The sequence below is a fragment of the Vicia villosa genome, linkage group LG5, assembly GCF_029867415.1.
Source record: "Vicia villosa cultivar HV-30 ecotype Madison, WI linkage group LG5, Vvil1.0, whole genome shotgun sequence".
Taxonomy (NCBI): domain Eukaryota; kingdom Viridiplantae; phylum Streptophyta; class Magnoliopsida; order Fabales; family Fabaceae; genus Vicia; species Vicia villosa.
In genome coordinates this window covers 89,915,553-89,932,625 of record NC_081184.1, presented here as the reverse complement: position 1 = coordinate 89,932,625, position 17,073 = coordinate 89,915,553, and the positions used below count along the sequence as shown (strand labels likewise).

General features: G+C 37.1%; 2 protein-coding genes across 2 annotated transcripts; both read left to right on the top strand.

Annotated features, from left to right (window-relative positions):
- Positions 1-3,171: 3,171 nt before the first annotated feature.
- LOC131606841 (uncharacterized) lies at positions 3,172-7,840 on the top strand. Its single transcript, XM_058878949.1, has 2 exons — positions 3,172-4,209; positions 7,056-7,840. The coding sequence occupies exons 1-2, from the start codon at positions 4,094-4,096 to the stop codon at positions 7,726-7,728; spliced, it is 789 nt and encodes a 262-aa protein (XP_058734932.1). The 5' UTR covers positions 3,172-4,093; the 3' UTR covers positions 7,729-7,840.
- A 4,092-nt stretch (positions 7,841-11,932) lies between these two features.
- LOC131606839 (uncharacterized) lies at positions 11,933-16,599 on the top strand. The gene is made up of 2 exons (XM_058878948.1): positions 11,933-12,970; positions 15,817-16,599. The coding sequence occupies exons 1-2, from the start codon at positions 12,855-12,857 to the stop codon at positions 16,487-16,489; spliced, it is 789 nt and encodes a 262-aa protein (XP_058734931.1). The 5' UTR covers positions 11,933-12,854; the 3' UTR covers positions 16,490-16,599.
- The last annotated feature ends 474 nt before the right edge of the window (positions 16,600-17,073 follow it).

Here is a 17,073-nt window from a genome sequence, read left to right as displayed (position 1 = left end):
TTTTTATAAACATCACGGTTTTACATCTTCTGTTTTAATGCTTTCAAAAAAATCAAGACAGACATATGCACTGCATCTCATGAATTCATTATTAAACATATTCTGCTACATAATTTCCAATATTAGCATCAGGAAGAATTTGCACAGGGTACAACTAATGAGCCTAAAATCCCAACCCAACCCGCCATTTTTTGGCGGGTGCGCGAGCGGCCCGGCGGGCCCCGGCCCGTTTTGCCACCCCTAATCAAGGTCAATCATTAAAATGGCTCTCATCCCCAAGCAGAAGTCAAAAATCCCCAGCTGAGCATCCTCGAGCATGGAGCGGGAGTTCCTACTAAAAAGGAAGACCTGTACTCTGTATTCTCAACAACAGACAGGGATTTATTTTCCCCGCCAGACGCTACTACAATCTACTATCATCATTAAACAACATTTTGCATTCATACATCATACGCCTCATGGCACATTCATAACATACATACGCCTCATGACATATGCATAACACTCTCATCCATTTCAAAAAATAAACATTACAATACATGCATCACGACATTGCATAAAACTAATGTTGCTTTTTCAGTCTATTCCTACAAATCAAATGAATATTATCTGCTAGATATAGGGCAGAGATATTAAAGTCAACGATTTAATTCTGACACTCATTCAAGACAGAGATTTAGTTCTGACACTTAATTTTGGATATCTTACAAAGATAGTTCAGAGATAATTAAGACCATGATTTAGTTCTGATACTTAGTTTTGGATATCTTTCAGAGATAGTTCAGAGATAATCAAGACAGAGATTTAGTTCTGATACTTAATTTTGGATATCTTCCAGAGATAGTTCAGAAATAATCAAGACAGAGATTTAGTTCTGAGACTTAATTTTGGATATTCTCCAGAGATGGTTCAGAGATAATCAAGACAAAGATTTAGTTCTGATACTTAGTTCCGGGTATTCTCCAGAGATAGTTTAGAGATAATTAAGACAAAGATTTAATTCTGATACTTAGTTCCGGGTATTCTCCAGAGATAGTTCAGAGATAGTCAAGACAAAGATTTAATTCTGATACTTAGTTCCGGGTATTCTCCAGAGATAGTTTAGAGATAATCAATACCAAGATTTAATTCTGATACTTAGTTCCGGATATTCTCCAGAGATAGTTTAGAGATAATCATCTTTTCAAGATCTAATTCAGTTACTACGAACGGTGCTGACACGATCAACATTCAAAGATCTAATTCTATCACCACGAACGGTATAGACACGATCATCTTTCCAAGATCTAATTCAGTTACTACGAACGGTGCTGACACGATCAACCTCTAACAGACACTTCTTAACACACTGAGCTCAAATATAGCCTAGCGTATGGCTCATTCTGGTACTTCTCAATACAAATAATCCAGTCTAACGTACGACTCATCCTAGGATACAACCTGACGTATGGTGTATTCAGACAACTATCAACACAGGGGACCTGGTCTAACGTACGACCAATCTTACAGCCTAACGTACGACCCATCCTTCAGCCTAACGTACGGTTTTTCCGGACATTTAACAATGCAAACTAGACCTAGTCTAGCGTATGACTCGTCCTATAAGTATAGCCTGACGCACGGCTTACTTTGACACTTATCAATACAGTGGATTCAGTCTAACGTAAGACTCATCCTAAGTATATCCTAAGTATATCCTTCAGATAAGGTCTAACATACGACGTATTCTGACTCTCAAGTCTATCAAGCTGGATGGAATCTTTAAGCCCATCTCCGACAATACTCCGCCTGGATGGCATCTCTAAGCCCATCTCTGAAAAAGTCACTGCATCATCAAGGGCAAATTTCTTGGTATTCTAGTGTTCAATCCTCTTCCACCTTCAGATTCCGACAGGCACACAAGCCAATCTACATCCTAAAGTGTAAGAAGATTGAATAGGGGCAGCTGTCATACCCCAAAATTTGCCCATCATATTTTAAAATATTTTGACTCATATGATCCTCAATTGGGCACACATACTTGGCTCCTAAGTAATTAACCCACATCTAGGGTTTCCCTTCTCTTAAGGTGGAATCAGTTTCTGAGGCCTCAAATGAACCTCATGGATTCTCATATGCCTCAAAGGATCCTCGTGCCAAGTTTCAAGTTCTGATTCATAAGATTGCTCAGTCAACAGCTCAAATGGTCAATAGTTGACTAGTTTGACCTAAAAGTCAACTGTGGTCAAAGTACAGTCAAAATTCCTGATTTTTGTCAACATCCTCATTTAGAAGTATCATTCATAATTTGATCAAGGGTTGATCATGATTCATCAAGGGAAGATAAAAAATCCACAAAAGTACAAAGTTGCTAAATTGGGGTTTCTAGGTAAAAGTCAACTGAACTTTGACCAGCCATATCTCTCTCATAATTTCTCAGAAATTCCTCAACCAAATCTCATTCTCAAGGAAATTTGATTCTCTACAACTTTGATGTTGGGCCCAAGGTCAAGAAATGCTTCCGCATAAGAGATATGAGCCAAAACATTACATGTCCTTCTAGAAGCTCGCAAAAGCTGTTTTTTGTCAAGAGCCATATCTTCAAGATAGAATTCTCAAATGAAAAATATGTTCCAATGTGGGTTTGTAGAGGACATCTTGGGCTTTCCAAAAAGTCCTAGAACATGGTCATATGATAAAAATTGAAGGAGATATGAGGCTCAGAAGTTGGTCGATTTTCAAGAAAAACACAAAAACCTAATTGCACAATTTGGTGTTTTTGGACTAATGGGCCTAAAATATGCATTCCAAACGTGTCCATGGACCTATTGAGTATTCCTAAACTAATTGTTTTATTTTTATAGTATTTATTTTATTTATTTGAATTTTAATTCATTTAAATATTAGTAAATCACATAAATATGAAATAATTAAGGTTAAATCAAAGAATTGATTTTATAATCAAATCCAATCATCAAAATATTCCTCATTTTAGTGCAAATTCGTGGTAAATAGGATTGGAAGGATTAAATCAAGATTTTATGCAAAAATAGAAAGGAATTACATAATTTTTATTAAAATTTCTTTCTCCAAAGTTTCATGATATCCAAGCCCACCAATTACCCTAATTTGCACCTCTATAAATACATGGCATATTCCAAACATGAGGGGACGGAAAAATAGGCAAGAACATTAGGTTTTCTAAAGAGCCAAAATATTTAAGAAGAGAGAAAAATCATGGACAAAGCTCAAGCGATTTTCTAATCCAAACAACCTTCTCGTTCCCTTCCTAAGGTGATATAGAGAAATACTCCATGGCTACAAGGCTCTCATAACGCGTGAATATATATATCAGGTCCATCTTATTCGTTTACATTCTTGAATCTTGTACTTCGTGTTTTTAACGTGTTGTAATTCATACTAACCGCACAATTGAGTTTCTGGAATGTTTTGGAAAAGATTAAACCCATCATCTCGAAGCTTGCACGCAGGAATAAAGCCACGCCATGGTTAGGGCATAATTGGACCATGCACTCGTTTTCATGTCTTCAGGTATTTTCAAGCCAAACAAAGATCACTATTGGATGCGCAAGGTTTGTTTTAGGGGATCTGGGCGAGATTTGGAGTCGTGTGAGATCGTTCATGGCTGTTTGAGAACCACGAAATTGAATATGAAGAACCTACGGAAAATCCGCAGGCAATTCCGCAGCTAAGGCCCTAGGAAAATCCGCAGGTAACTTTGGAGATGATGATGAATAGTGGATTGAGAAGGACGACTGTGCGTGGCTTGTTTTGATTCGTTGGTCAAATGTTCCATGTTTTCTCTCTCTCCCACATTGGCTGGTCAACATATTCAGAATTCCTCTCTCCACTCATCATTGGCACGCGTGCAGCTCTGTGGGCCCAGGGATTGATTCTTTGACTTTTTCCTTTTACACTTATTTTTATATTTATTTTTATGAAGTGATTTATTTGACTATAAATCGAATGCAGCACAATTGGCAGGGCCTCATGTTTTTATACCACAAGACCCAGGTTCGAATCTGGCCAAAGACAAATGTTTTTTTACCATTTATAAACTTTGCGAATCCAGTACAGACGCCCACGCCTGACCATGGTGTTCCCTCACATCTCCACCATCAGATTGTTCCAAGCGCTAGATCTGACGGCCAGGAAGTGCACGCCCACAGTGAACCTTCAAGATCCAACAACACCAGATTCCAGCGCCAGGTTTTGTTTTTTTCTTTTGCTGTTTGTAGTTCTAGTTTGTTTGTTTTTTTATTTTTGTTATTAAGCTATAAACCCTATTCTTAACCATAAACCAAAAAATTTTAACCCTATTAATTAGAACTAGTTTTGCCCCTTTGATTTAATTTAGTCATAGAATTCAACTAATTAGTTTAGGGTAAAAATTTAGATTTAGTTTTAATTTTAATTTTTAATTAGTTAATTTTAATAATTAGAATTCGTTAATTTTAATGATTAGAATTAGTTAATTTTAATTAGTTAATTTTAATGATTAGGATTAAAATTATAATAATTAGGTTGATTTAATTAGATTTAGGTTTATTTAATCAATTAACTTTTCCTTGTAACTTTTGCTTAGTGCAGTTAGGCTCAGTAATTAGTTTGGGTATTTCAACCCTGTAGGTTTATTTCACCCTTAGGTTTTCTAGTTATTAGGTTTATCATTATATTTTCAAACCATAAACTTCTCTTTCGCGATTTCTCTTCTCATCCTGAACTCCAGTGTATGTCGCGTACCTTTAATTTCAATTGTTTATTTTACTTAAATTTCGCTTTTTATTATTTATTTATTTAAATTATTTTCCTTTATTTTAATTTATTTAAATTCTGCCATTTAAATTCTAGAAAATGTGTATAGGTTTGTAAAAGGTTTTTTTTTGTAATAGTTAGGTTTTTATTTTCGCGCTCCATTCTTCCTCTATTATGTAACTGCCCCAAAGCCTTGTAATAGTTGTAGGTTTATTTTCTGCCTTTAAATTTTCGTACAATATAACTATTATTTGACTGCGTGGTTAGTAACCCTAGAGAGTGATAAACCATGAACTGAAAATAGAATCACTAATTATAAAATAAATATTCGAATTGAACCACATGATTGTGCCACACACACACCTTTAGGGTAACCCTTCTTATGCTGCATGTTGCCTTTTAATTACGATTCTGAAATAGTCAAGTCCCTCGATTCCGAGGATACCTAAGCAAAACAAATGTTACTCTTAGTTCATCATCATAAGATTATAGTCCCTTCGAAGTTGCCTTAACAGTAAATGATCTTGTCCCTCGAAGTTGCCTCTGTAAATGATGATTGCCCCTATTGCTAAGGTATCCTCGCATGTTGCCTAAAATGACTATTATATCCTTCCCTGAGACTACCTGCCCTCTTTATGGTAGGGACAGTCTTATGGCGAACGATAATCTTCGATGACCCGAACATCCAATGAAAGGACTTCCTACCCTCTTATGGTATGGATAGCCTTTTCAAACTGAAAAGCTAAAAGAACAATTTTTCTAACTTAGGGTAAGTGCTCCTGATTGCTTACTCTTTTTAAATTCAAAATGTTTTTCACACTCTCTTTTACAAAATACTTTCAAAACAAGGCTACACTTATTTACAAGCTAAAGTCCTTAAACAAAGTTTTTCCTATTCACACAATACATTTCAAACAAATAAGTGAGCTAAGCAATTAAGAGCCCATGGATAACCATGGATACAAAGGGTGCTTACACCTTCCCTTTTTATAACTTACCCCCCGAACTCAAAATCTTTTTAAAAGGTCTTTTCCTGTTCTTTTAGCCTTTCCATATATTGGATAAAATAAAAGTCAGTGGAGACTCTTGCTATCTGCAACATTTCAAAAGGTCAGTTCTCCCACCGTATTACAGAACTGGCGACTCTGCTGGGGATCTTCGAATAAAAAGAGGGGTTACCTTAAAGTTTAGGATCACTTAATGTTTGTTTTGCTTGCTTTATTTTTTTAGGGTTGTTTTGGGAATTGAATGGAAGATGAATCCTATACCCGGATTCGAGTGCACCTTGAGATAGGAAGTGGCATAGTCATGGAGACCTCCTTCATGTATGTGGAGGATTGGTTAATATGAGAGTTCACGCTTAAGTTAGGCCTCTATGGGTGTTTGCATGCTTCTCTTGTATGAGGGAGGTTTGTGTGGATATTTGTGGGTGAGTCAGAGCTTAAGGACCTTTAGTTACCTTTAACCCATCTTGGCCTTTAGGAACATAGTGGGGGGACTACTCTGGATGTATGTTGAGGGCATAGTCGCTACCCGATACTACAACTCAGGTAGGTTCTTTCTTAAAGTATCATTGCATGATGCGAATGCATCATGTTCGAGGGTGCTTTAGAAGGACTGATAATTCTGGGTAACTTTGTAGAACCTGTTGCTGATTTCATCCTTATCCTTAGAAGTACCTATTGGGGAAGGGTAGTTACCCGGTCAGACTTCACACAAGCCTTTAAACCTAAGGAAATTTGTGTGACTTGCTTGTATGCTACTAACCCTTCTATTTCTTTGCTGGATTTGCTTATAGGACACTCGTCCTTATTACCTTATTCTTTACCTATTGCATTGCATTCGCATAACATCATGACATCATAACATAGCATAATTAACTAACCCTTTCAAGGATCTTAAGGATTTAGGGCGCACAATTTTAGGTGCCATTATCAAGGACCGAATCCTTATCAAGGGGTAAGAGGATTTATTTTCCTCTGGCTAACATCTTCCAATTCAAAGACACAATACCTATCAAGGGGAAAGAGGATTTATTTTCCTCTAGCCATATACTTTCAAATTCAGAGGTATCCTGAATCATAGGCGATGACCCACTCGATATGGCAAGCTTGATTCCCAAAGAAGGACTTCCCAAGATGAAAGTCCGAGTTCTTCAGACAAAGCTGTGACCGATCAATTTCTAAATGCCGCGAACTAAATTTCCTAAAGATCCTTGAAAATGTTGCATTCGCATTCATGACATCGCATAACAGGTGGCTTACAATAGGTCTCACATCTTCTCTCGTTGTTTATCTCAGCATCATGAATCTCGAGCGATCTGTCAGAAATCTTCAGGCTCAGAACAACCATTTCCAAGAGATGATCCTTAACTTGTCCAAGGGGCAAGAAGAATTGAAGACACTTCTGATCAAGAAGAAGAAGGATCAGCATAGGCAGCAAGGTAGTCAGAAATCCAAACCTAAGCGATCATTTACTCCGTTGCACATGCCGCTGACCCAAGTTCTGCAGCAAGTGCTCAATCAGAACTTGATAACCCTATTGCCTCCATACTCAGTTCCTGCCAACCCTGCTCCGGGGCACAAGTATAATGGAAGATGTGCTAATCATTTGAATAGTCCTGGTCATGATACCGAATATTGTGGACCATTGAAGCATAGGATTCAAGATTTAATCGATGACAAGATCATAGATTTCAATTCACATGAGGAACCTCATATGGCTAATGTTGTGCACAATCAGAAGGGTCGTAATGAACGCAACCAAACTGTTGGGGCAGTCCTGATCTCTACATCAGTTCCACAACAACAACGCAAGCCAGAGACACCTAAGCGTCAATTAACCAAAATTAACATGTCATTAGATCAAGCATTACGACATTTGTTGAAGATCGAATTGATTACTCCGAGGGACCCTCCTAAGACGCATATGGTGATCACTGCTCCCGTGCCTAATCATGACAAGTCTGACTAATGTCTAGAAGGATGGATTGTTGGGTCATTAGCTTTGCTTTTATTTGCAATTTCAATCCTGTTTGTTTAAACATTTGACTTATGATAGACATTATCTGTTTTAATAATCATCATCAGTGCATTGCATATGTTTGTCTTGGATAAATTATTTCGCTATCACTCATTTTAAATTGTGTCTTTACTTTATGTTTTGCGATATTCAACTCCTGCTAAGCTGTAAGCCTTTTGAGGGAGGATGACGAAAACGATACCGCAACCTCATACAGTATGCTTTTGAACGGACTATGCTGATGATGTACAGACATTGTTTCAATTCCTAAATAGTGGAGATATAAGGATGTTAATCCCTCGTCAACCCCCTTTGAGCCTAAGAAGTAGAAGTTTTCTTTCTCATACATATTAAAACCCTTAATCATAACCTGGGGCAGGGTAGTTACTCAGTTAACTCAATTATACTAGCTGTTGTTTACATAAATAATGATGGGTTCCCGCAACCATTAAGTCAGGCAATCAATATCCACCAAAAAGAAAAAAGCTGTTAAGTCAAAACCTATGAAGGAGACTTATCAAAAATCAAAACATCCCGCTGACTGTAATCTCAAAATAAACAGTTCAGGCAAAAGTTAGGGATAACGAAATCAAGGTCAAAAAGAGGTTGCTAAAAATCCTCGAACAAAGAAGATATTACAAAAAGAAAATATTACAAAAAGGGATGACCGTTTGTCCAAATAAATTGCCAGTGCTTCAACCATCAATCAAATGTCAGTATTACAACTTCAAGCTCTGCTAGGACTTAAACGCAAAGTTAACTGAGCATAGGATCGAAGAACATCATGAAGATTGGGATGGGTACAAATAAACTTTGAGCCATTATCCTTTGTTTCTTAAACCGTGAACCAAGCCATGTTACAACCCTTGAAAGTCCTAACTGAAGCATGGTTAGTTCAAAAGCATACTGTCATAAAAAAGGTATCCTAATTCCTTAAGGTTTACCACAAATGCTGAGTTGATATTTCGTTTTTACAAACATCACATTTTTATAAACATCACGGTTTTACATCTTCTGTTTTAATGCTTTCAAAAAAATCAAGACAGACATATGCACTGCATCTCATGAATTCATTATTAAACATATTCTGCTACATAATTTCCAATATTAGCATCAGGAAGAATTTGCACAGGGTACAACTAATGAGCCTAAAATCCCAACCCAACCCGCCATTTTTTGGCGGGTGCGCGAGTGGCCCGGCGGGCCCCGGCCCGTTTTGCCACCCCTAATCAAGGTCAATCATTAAAATGGCTCTCATCCCCAAGCAGAAGTCAAAAATCCCCAGCTGAGCATCCTCGAGCATGGAGCGGGAGTTCCTACTAAAAAGGAAGACCTGTACTCTGTATTCTCAACAACAGACAGGGATTTATTTTCCCCGCCAGACGCTACTACAATCTACTATCATCATTAAACAACATTTTGCATTCATACATCATACGCCTCATGGCACATTCATAACATACATACGCCTCATGACATATGCATAACACTCTCATCCATTTCAAAAAATAAACATTACAATACATGCATCACGACATTGCATAAAACTAATGTTGCTTTTTCAGTCTATTCCTACAAATCAAATGAATATTATCTGCTAGATATAGGGCAGAGATATTAAAGTCAACGATTTAATTCTGACACTCATTCAAGACAGAGATTTAGTTCTGACACTTAATTTTGGATATCTTACAAAGATAGTTCAGAGATAATCAAGACCATGATTTAGTTCTGATACTTAGTTTTGGATATCTTTCAGAGATAGTTCAGAGATAATCAAGACAGAGATTTAGTTCTGATACTTAATTTTGGATATCTTCCAGAGATAGTTCAGAAATAATCAAGACAGAGATTTAGTTCTGAGACTTAATTTTGGATATTCTCCAGAGATGGTTCAGAGATAATCAAGACAAAGATTTAGTTCTGATACTTAGTTCCGGGTATTCTCCAGAGATAGTTTAGAGATAATTAAGACAAAGATTTAATTCTGATACTTAGTTCCGGGTATTCTCCAGAGATAGTTCAGAGATAGTCAAGACAAAGATTTAATTCTGATACTTAGTTCCGGGTATTCTCCAGAGATAGTTTAGAGATAATCAATACCAAGATTTAATTCTGATACTTAGTTCCGGATATTCTCCAGAGATAGTTTAGAGATAATCATCTTTTCAAGATCTAATTCAGTTACTACGAACGGTGCTGACACGATCAACATTCAAAGATCTAATTCTATCACCACGAACGGTATAGACACGATCATCTTTCCAAGATCTAATTCAGTTACTACGAACGGTGCTGACACGATCAACCTCTAACAGACACTTCTTAACACACTGAGCTCAAATATAGCCTAGCGTATGGCTCATTCTGGTACTTCTCAATACAAATAATCCAGTCTAACGTACGACTCATCCTAGGATACAACCTGACGTATGGTGTATTCAGACAACTATCAACACAGGGGACCTGGTCTAACGTACGACCAATCTTACAGCCTAACGTACGACCCATCCTTCAGCCTAACGTACGGTTTTTCCGGACATTTAACAATGCAAACTAGACCTAGTCTAGCGTATGACTCGTCCTATAAGTATAGCCTGACGCACGGCTTACTTTGACACTTATCAATACAGTGGATTCAGTCTAACGTAAGACTCATCCTAAGTATATCCTAAGTATATCCTTCAGATAAGGTCTAACATACGACGTATTCTGACTCTCAAGTCTATCAAGCTGGATGGAATCTTTAAGCCCATCTCCGACAATACTCCGCCTGGATGGCATCTCTAAGCCCATCTCTGAAAAAGTCACTGCATCATCAAGGGCAAATTTCTTGGTATTCTAGTGTTCAATCCTCTTCCACCTTCAGATTCCGACAGGCACACAAGCCAATCTACATCCTAAAGTGTAAGAAGATTGAATAGGGGCAGCTGTCATACCCCAAAATTTGCCCATCATATTTTAAAATATTTTGACTCATATGATCCTCAATTGGGCACACATACTTGGCTCCTAAGTAATTAACCCACATCTAGGGTTTCCCTTCTCTTAAGGTGGAATCAGTTTCTGAGGCCTCAAATGAACCTCATGGATTCTCATATGCCTCAAAGGATCCTCGTGCCAAGTTTCAAGTTCTGATTCATAAGATTGCTCAGTCAACAGCTCAAATGGTCAATAGTTGACTAGTTTGACCTAAAAGTCAACTGTGGTCAAAGTACAGTCAAAATTCCTGATTTTTGTCAACATCCTCATTTAGAAGTATCATTCATAATTTGATCAAGGGTTGATCATGATTCATCAAGGGAAGATAAAAAATCCACAAAAGTACAAAGTTGCTAAATTGGGGTTTCTAGGTAAAAGTCAACTGAACTTTGACCAGCCATATCTCTCTCATAATTTCTCAGAAATTCCTCAACCAAATCTCATTCTCAAGGAAATTTGATTCTCTACAACTTTGATGTTGGGCCCAAGGTCAAGAAATGCTTCCGCATAAGAGATATGAGCCAAAACATTACATGTCCTTCTAGAAGCTCGCAAAAGCTGTTTTTTGTCAAGAGCCATATCTTCAAGATAGAATTCTCAAATGAAAAATATGTTCCAATGTGGGTTTGTAGAGGACATCTTGGGCTTTCCAAAAAGTCCTAGAACATGGTCATATGATAAAAATTGAAGGAGATATGAGGCTCAGAAGTTGGTCGATTTTCAAGAAAAACACAAAAACCTAATTGCACAATTTGGTGTTTTTGGACTAATGGGCCTAAAATATGCATTCCAAACGTGTCCATGGACCTATTGAGTATTCCTAAACTAATTGTTTTATTTTTATAGTATTTATTTTATTTATTTGAATTTTAATTCATTTAAATATTAGTAAATCACATAAATATGAAATAATTAAGGTTAAATCAAAGAATTGATTTTATAATCAAATCCAATCATCAAAATATTCCTCATTTTAGTGCAAATTCGTGGTAAATAGGATTGGAAGGATTAAATCAAGATTTTATGCAAAAATAGAAAGGAATTACATAATTTTTATTAAAATTTCTTTCTCCAAAGTTTCATGATATCCAAGCCCACCAATTACCCTAATTTGCACCTCTATAAATACATGGCATATTCCAAACATGAGGGGACGGAAAAATAGGCAAGAACATTAGGTTTTCTAAAGAGCCAAAATATTTAAGAAGAGAGAAAAATCATGGACAAAGCTCAAGCGATTTTCTAATCCAAACAACCTTCTCGTTCCCTTCCTAAGGTGATATAGAGAAATACTCCATGGCTACAAGGCTCTCATAACGCGTGAATATATATATCAGGTCCATCTTATTCGTTTACATTCTTGAATCTTGTACTTCGTGTTTTTAACGTGTTGTAATTCATACTAACCGCACAATTGAGTTTCTGGAATGTTTTGGAAAAGATTAAACCCATCATCTCGAAGCTTGCACGCAGGAATAAAGCCACGCCATGGTTAGGGCATAATTGGACCATGCACTCGTTTTCATGTCTTCAGGTATTTTCAAGCCAAACAAAGATCACTATTGGATGCGCAAGGTTTGTTTTAGGGGATCTGGGCGAGATTTGGAGTCGTGTGAGATCGTTCATGGCTGTTTGAGAACCACGAAATTGAATATGAAGAACCTACGGAAAATCCGCAGGCAATTCCGCAGCTAAGGCCCTAGGAAAATCCGCAGGTAACTTTGGAGATGATGATGAATAGTGGATTGAGAAGGACGACTGTGCGTGGCTTGTTTTGATTCGTTGGTCAAATGTTCCATGTTTTCTCTCTCTCCCACATTGGCTGGTCAACATATTCAGAATTCCTCTCTCCACTCATCATTGGCACGCGTGCAGCTCTGTGGGCCCAGGGATTGATTCTTTGACTTTTTCCTTTTACACTTATTTTTATATTTATTTTTATGAAGTGATTTATTTGACTATAAATCGAATGCAGCACAATTGGCAGGGCCTCATGTTTTTATACCACAAGACCCAGGTTCGAATCTGGCCAAAGACAAATGTTTTTTTACCATTTATAAACTTTGCGAATCCAGTACAGACGCCCACGCCTGACCATGGTGTTCCCTCACATCTCCACCATCAGATTGTTCCAAGCGCTAGATCTGACGGCCAGGAAGTGCACGCCCACAGTGAACCTTCAAGATCCAACAACACCAGATTCCAGCGCCAGGTTTTGTTTTTTTCTTTTGCTGTTTGTAGTTCTAGTTTGTTTGTTTTTTTATTTTTGTTATTAAGCTATAAACCCTATTCTTAACCATAAACCAAAAAATTTTAACCCTATTAATTAGAACTAGTTTTGCCCCTTTGATTTAATTTAGTCATAGAATTCAACTAATTAGTTTAGGGTAAAAATTTAGATTTAGTTTTAATTTTAATTTTTAATTAGTTAATTTTAATAATTAGAATTCGTTAATTTTAATGATTAGAATTAGTTAATTTTAATTAGTTAATTTTAATGATTAGGATTAAAATTATAATAATTAGGTTGATTTAATTAGATTTAGGTTTATTTAATCAATTAACTTTTCCTTGTAACTTTTGCTTAGTGCAGTTAGGCTCAGTAATTAGTTTGGGTATTTCAACCCTGTAGGTTTATTTCACCCTTAGGTTTTCTAGTTATTAGGTTTATCATTATATTTTCAAACCATAAACTTCTCTTTCGCGATTTCTCTTCTCATCCTGAACTCCAGTGTATGTCGCGTACCTTTAATTTCAATTGTTTATTTTACTTAAATTTCGCTTTTTATTATTTATTTATTTAAATTATTTTCCTTTATTTTAATTTATTTAAATTCTGCCATTTAAATTCTAGAAAATGTGTATAGGTTTGTAAAAGGTTTTTTTTTGTAATAGTTAGGTTTTTATTTTCGCGCTCCATTCTTCCTCTATTATGTAACTGCCCCAAAGCTTTGTAATAGTTGTAGGTTTATTTTCTGCCTTTAAATTTTCGTACAATATAACTATTATTTGACTGCGTGGTTAGTAACCCTAGAGAGTGATAAACCATGAACTGAAAATAGAATCACTAATTATAAAATAAATATTCGAATTGAACCACATGATTGTGCCACACACACACCTTTAGGGTAACCCTTCTTATGCTGCATGTTGCCTTTTAATTACGATTCTGAAATAGTCAAGTCCCTCGATTCCGAGGATACCTAAGCAAAACAAATGTTACTCTTAGTTCATCATCATAAGATTATAGTCCCTTCGAAGTTGCCTTAACAGTAAATGATCTTGTCCCTCGAAGTTGCCTCTGTAAATGATGATTGCCCCTATTGCTAAGGTATCCTCGCATGTTGCCTAAAATGACTATTATATCCTTCCCTGAGACTACCTGCCCTCTTTATGGTAGGGACAGTCTTATGGCGAACGATAATCTTCGATGACCCGAACATCCAATGAAAGGACTTCCTACCCTCTTATGGTATGGATAGCCTTTTCAAACTGAAAAGCTAAAAGAACAATTTTTCTAACTTAGGGTAAGTGCTCCTGATTGCTTACTCTTTTTAAATTCAAAATGTTTTTCACACTCTCTTTTACAAAATACTTTCAAAACAAGGCTACACTTATTTACAAGCTAAAGTCCTTAAACAAAGTTTTTCCTATTCACACAATACATTTCAAACAAATAAGTGAGCTAAGCAATTAAGAGCCCATGGATAACCATGGATACAAAGGGTGCTTACACCTTCCCTTTTTATAACTTACCCCCCGAACTCAAAATCTTTTTAAAAGGTCTTTTCCTGTTCTTTTAGCCTTTCCATATATTGGATAAAATAAAAGTCAGTGGAGACTCTTGCTATCTGCAACATTTCAAAAGGTCAGTTCTCCCACCGTATTACAGAACTGGCGACTCTGCTGGGGATCTTCGAATAAAAAGAGGGGTTACCTTAAAGTTTAGGATCACTTAATGTTTGTTTTGCTTGCTTTATTTTTTTAGGGTTGTTTTGGGAATTGAATGGAAGATGAATCCTATACCCGGATTCGAGTGCACCTTGAGATAGGAAGTGGCATAGTCATGGAGACCTCCTTCATGTATGTGGAGGATTGGTTAATATGAGAGTTCACGCTTAAGTTAGGCCTCTATGGGTGTTTGCATGCTTCTCTTGTATGAGGGAGGTTTGTGTGGATATTTGTGGGTGAGTCAGAGCTTAAGGACCTTTAGTTACCTTTAACCCATCTTGGCCTTTAGGAACATAGTGGGGGGACTACTCTGGATGTATGTTGAGGGCATAGTCGCTACCCGATACTACAACTCAGGTAGGTTCTTTCTTAAAGTATCATTGCATGATGCGAATGCATCATGTTCGAGGGTGCTTTAGAAGGACTGATAATTCTGGGTAACTTTGTAGAACCTGTTGCTGATTTCATCCTTATCCTTAGAAGTACCTATTGGGGAAGGGTAGTTACCCGGTCAGACTTCACACAAGCCTTTAAACCTAAGGAAATTTGTGTGACTTGCTTGTATGCTACTAACCCTTCTATTTCTTTGCTGGATTTGCTTATAGGACACTCGTCCTTATTACCTTATTCTTTACCTATTGCATTGCATTCGCATAACATCATGACATCATAACATAGCATAATTAACTAACCCTTTCAAGGATCTTAAGGATTTAGGGCGCACAATTTTAGGTGCCATTATCAAGGACCGAATCCTTATCAAGGGGTAAGAGGATTTATTTTCCTCTGGCTAACATCTTCCAATTCAAAGACACAATACCTATCAAGGGGAAAGAGGATTTATTTTCCTCTAGCCATATACTTTCAAATTCAGAGGTATCCTGAATCATAGGCGATGACCCACTCGATATGGCAAGCTTGATTCCCAAAGAAGGACTTCCCAAGATGAAAGTCCGAGTTCTTCAGACAAAGCTGTGACCGATCAATTTCTAAATGCCGCGAACTAAATTTCCTAAAGATCCTTGAAAATGTTGCATTCGCATTCATGACATCGCATAACAGGTGGCTTACAATAGGTCTCACATCTTCTCTCGTTGTTTATCTCAGCATCATGAATCTCGAGCGATCTGTCAGAAATCTTCAGGCTCAGAACAACCATTTCCAAGAGATGATCCTTAACTTGTCCAAGGGGCAAGAAGAATTGAAGACACTTCTGATCAAGAAGAAGAAGGATCAGCATAGGCAGCAAGGTAGTCAGAAATCCAAACCTAAGCGATCATTTACTCCGTTGCACATGCCGCTGACCCAAGTTCTGCAGCAAGTGCTCAATCAGAACTTGATAACCCTATTGCCTCCATACTCAGTTCCTGCCAACCCTGCTCCGGGGCACAAGTATAATGGAAGATGTGCTAATCATTTGAATAGTCCTGGTCATGATACCGAATATTGTGGACCATTGAAGCATAGGATTCAAGATTTAATCGATGACAAGATCATAGATTTCAATTCACATGAGGAACCTCATATGGCTAATGTTGTGCACAATCAGAAGGGTCGTAATGAACGCAACCAAACTGTTGGGGCAGTCCTGATCTCTACATCAGTTCCACAACAACAACGCAAGCCAGAGACACCTAAGCGTCAATTAACCAAAATTAACATGTCATTAGATCAAGCATTACGACATTTGTTGAAGATCGAATTGATTACTCCGAGGGACCCTCCTAAGACGCATATGGTGATCACTGCTCCCGTGCCTAATCATGACAAGTCTGACTAATGTCTAGAAGGATGGATTGTTGGGTCATTAGCTTTGCTTTTATTTGCAATTTCAATCCTGTTTGTTTAAACATTTGACTTATGATAGACATTATCTGTTTTAATAATCATCATCAGTGCATTGCATATGTTTGTCTTGGATAAATTATTTCGCTATCACTCATTTTAAATTGTGTCTTTACTTTATGTTTTGCGATATTCAACTCCTGCTAAGCTGTAAGCCTTTTGAGGGAGGATGACGAAAACGATACCGCAACCTCATACAGTATGCTTTTGAACGGACTATGCTGATGATGTACAAACATTGTTTCAATTCCTAAATAGTGGAGATATAAGGATGTTAATCCCTCGTCAACCCCCTTTGAGCCTAAGAAGTAGAAGTTTTCTTTCTCATACATATTAAAACCCTTAATCATAACCTGGGGCAGGGTAGTTACTCAGTTAACTCAATTATACTAGCTGTTGTTTACATAAATAATGATGGGTTCCCGCAACCATTAAGTCAGGCAATCAATATCCACCAAAAAGAAAAAAGCTGTTAAGTCAAAACCTATGAAGGAGACTTATCAAAAATCAAAACATCCC

Excerpts from the sequence above, each read along its gene's own strand:
- LOC131606841 (XM_058878949.1), top strand. The coding sequence starts at position 4,094 with ATGGTGTTCCCTCACATCTCCACCATCAGATTGTTCCAAGCGCTAGAT. Across the intron at positions 4,210-7,055 it reads ACACCAGATTCCAGCGCCAG|CATCATGAATCTCGAGCGAT; the intron begins GTTTTGTTTTTT and ends TGTTTATCTCAG.
- LOC131606839 (XM_058878948.1), top strand. The coding sequence starts at position 12,855 with ATGGTGTTCCCTCACATCTCCACCATCAGATTGTTCCAAGCGCTAGAT. Across the intron at positions 12,971-15,816 it reads ACACCAGATTCCAGCGCCAG|CATCATGAATCTCGAGCGAT; the intron begins GTTTTGTTTTTT and ends TGTTTATCTCAG.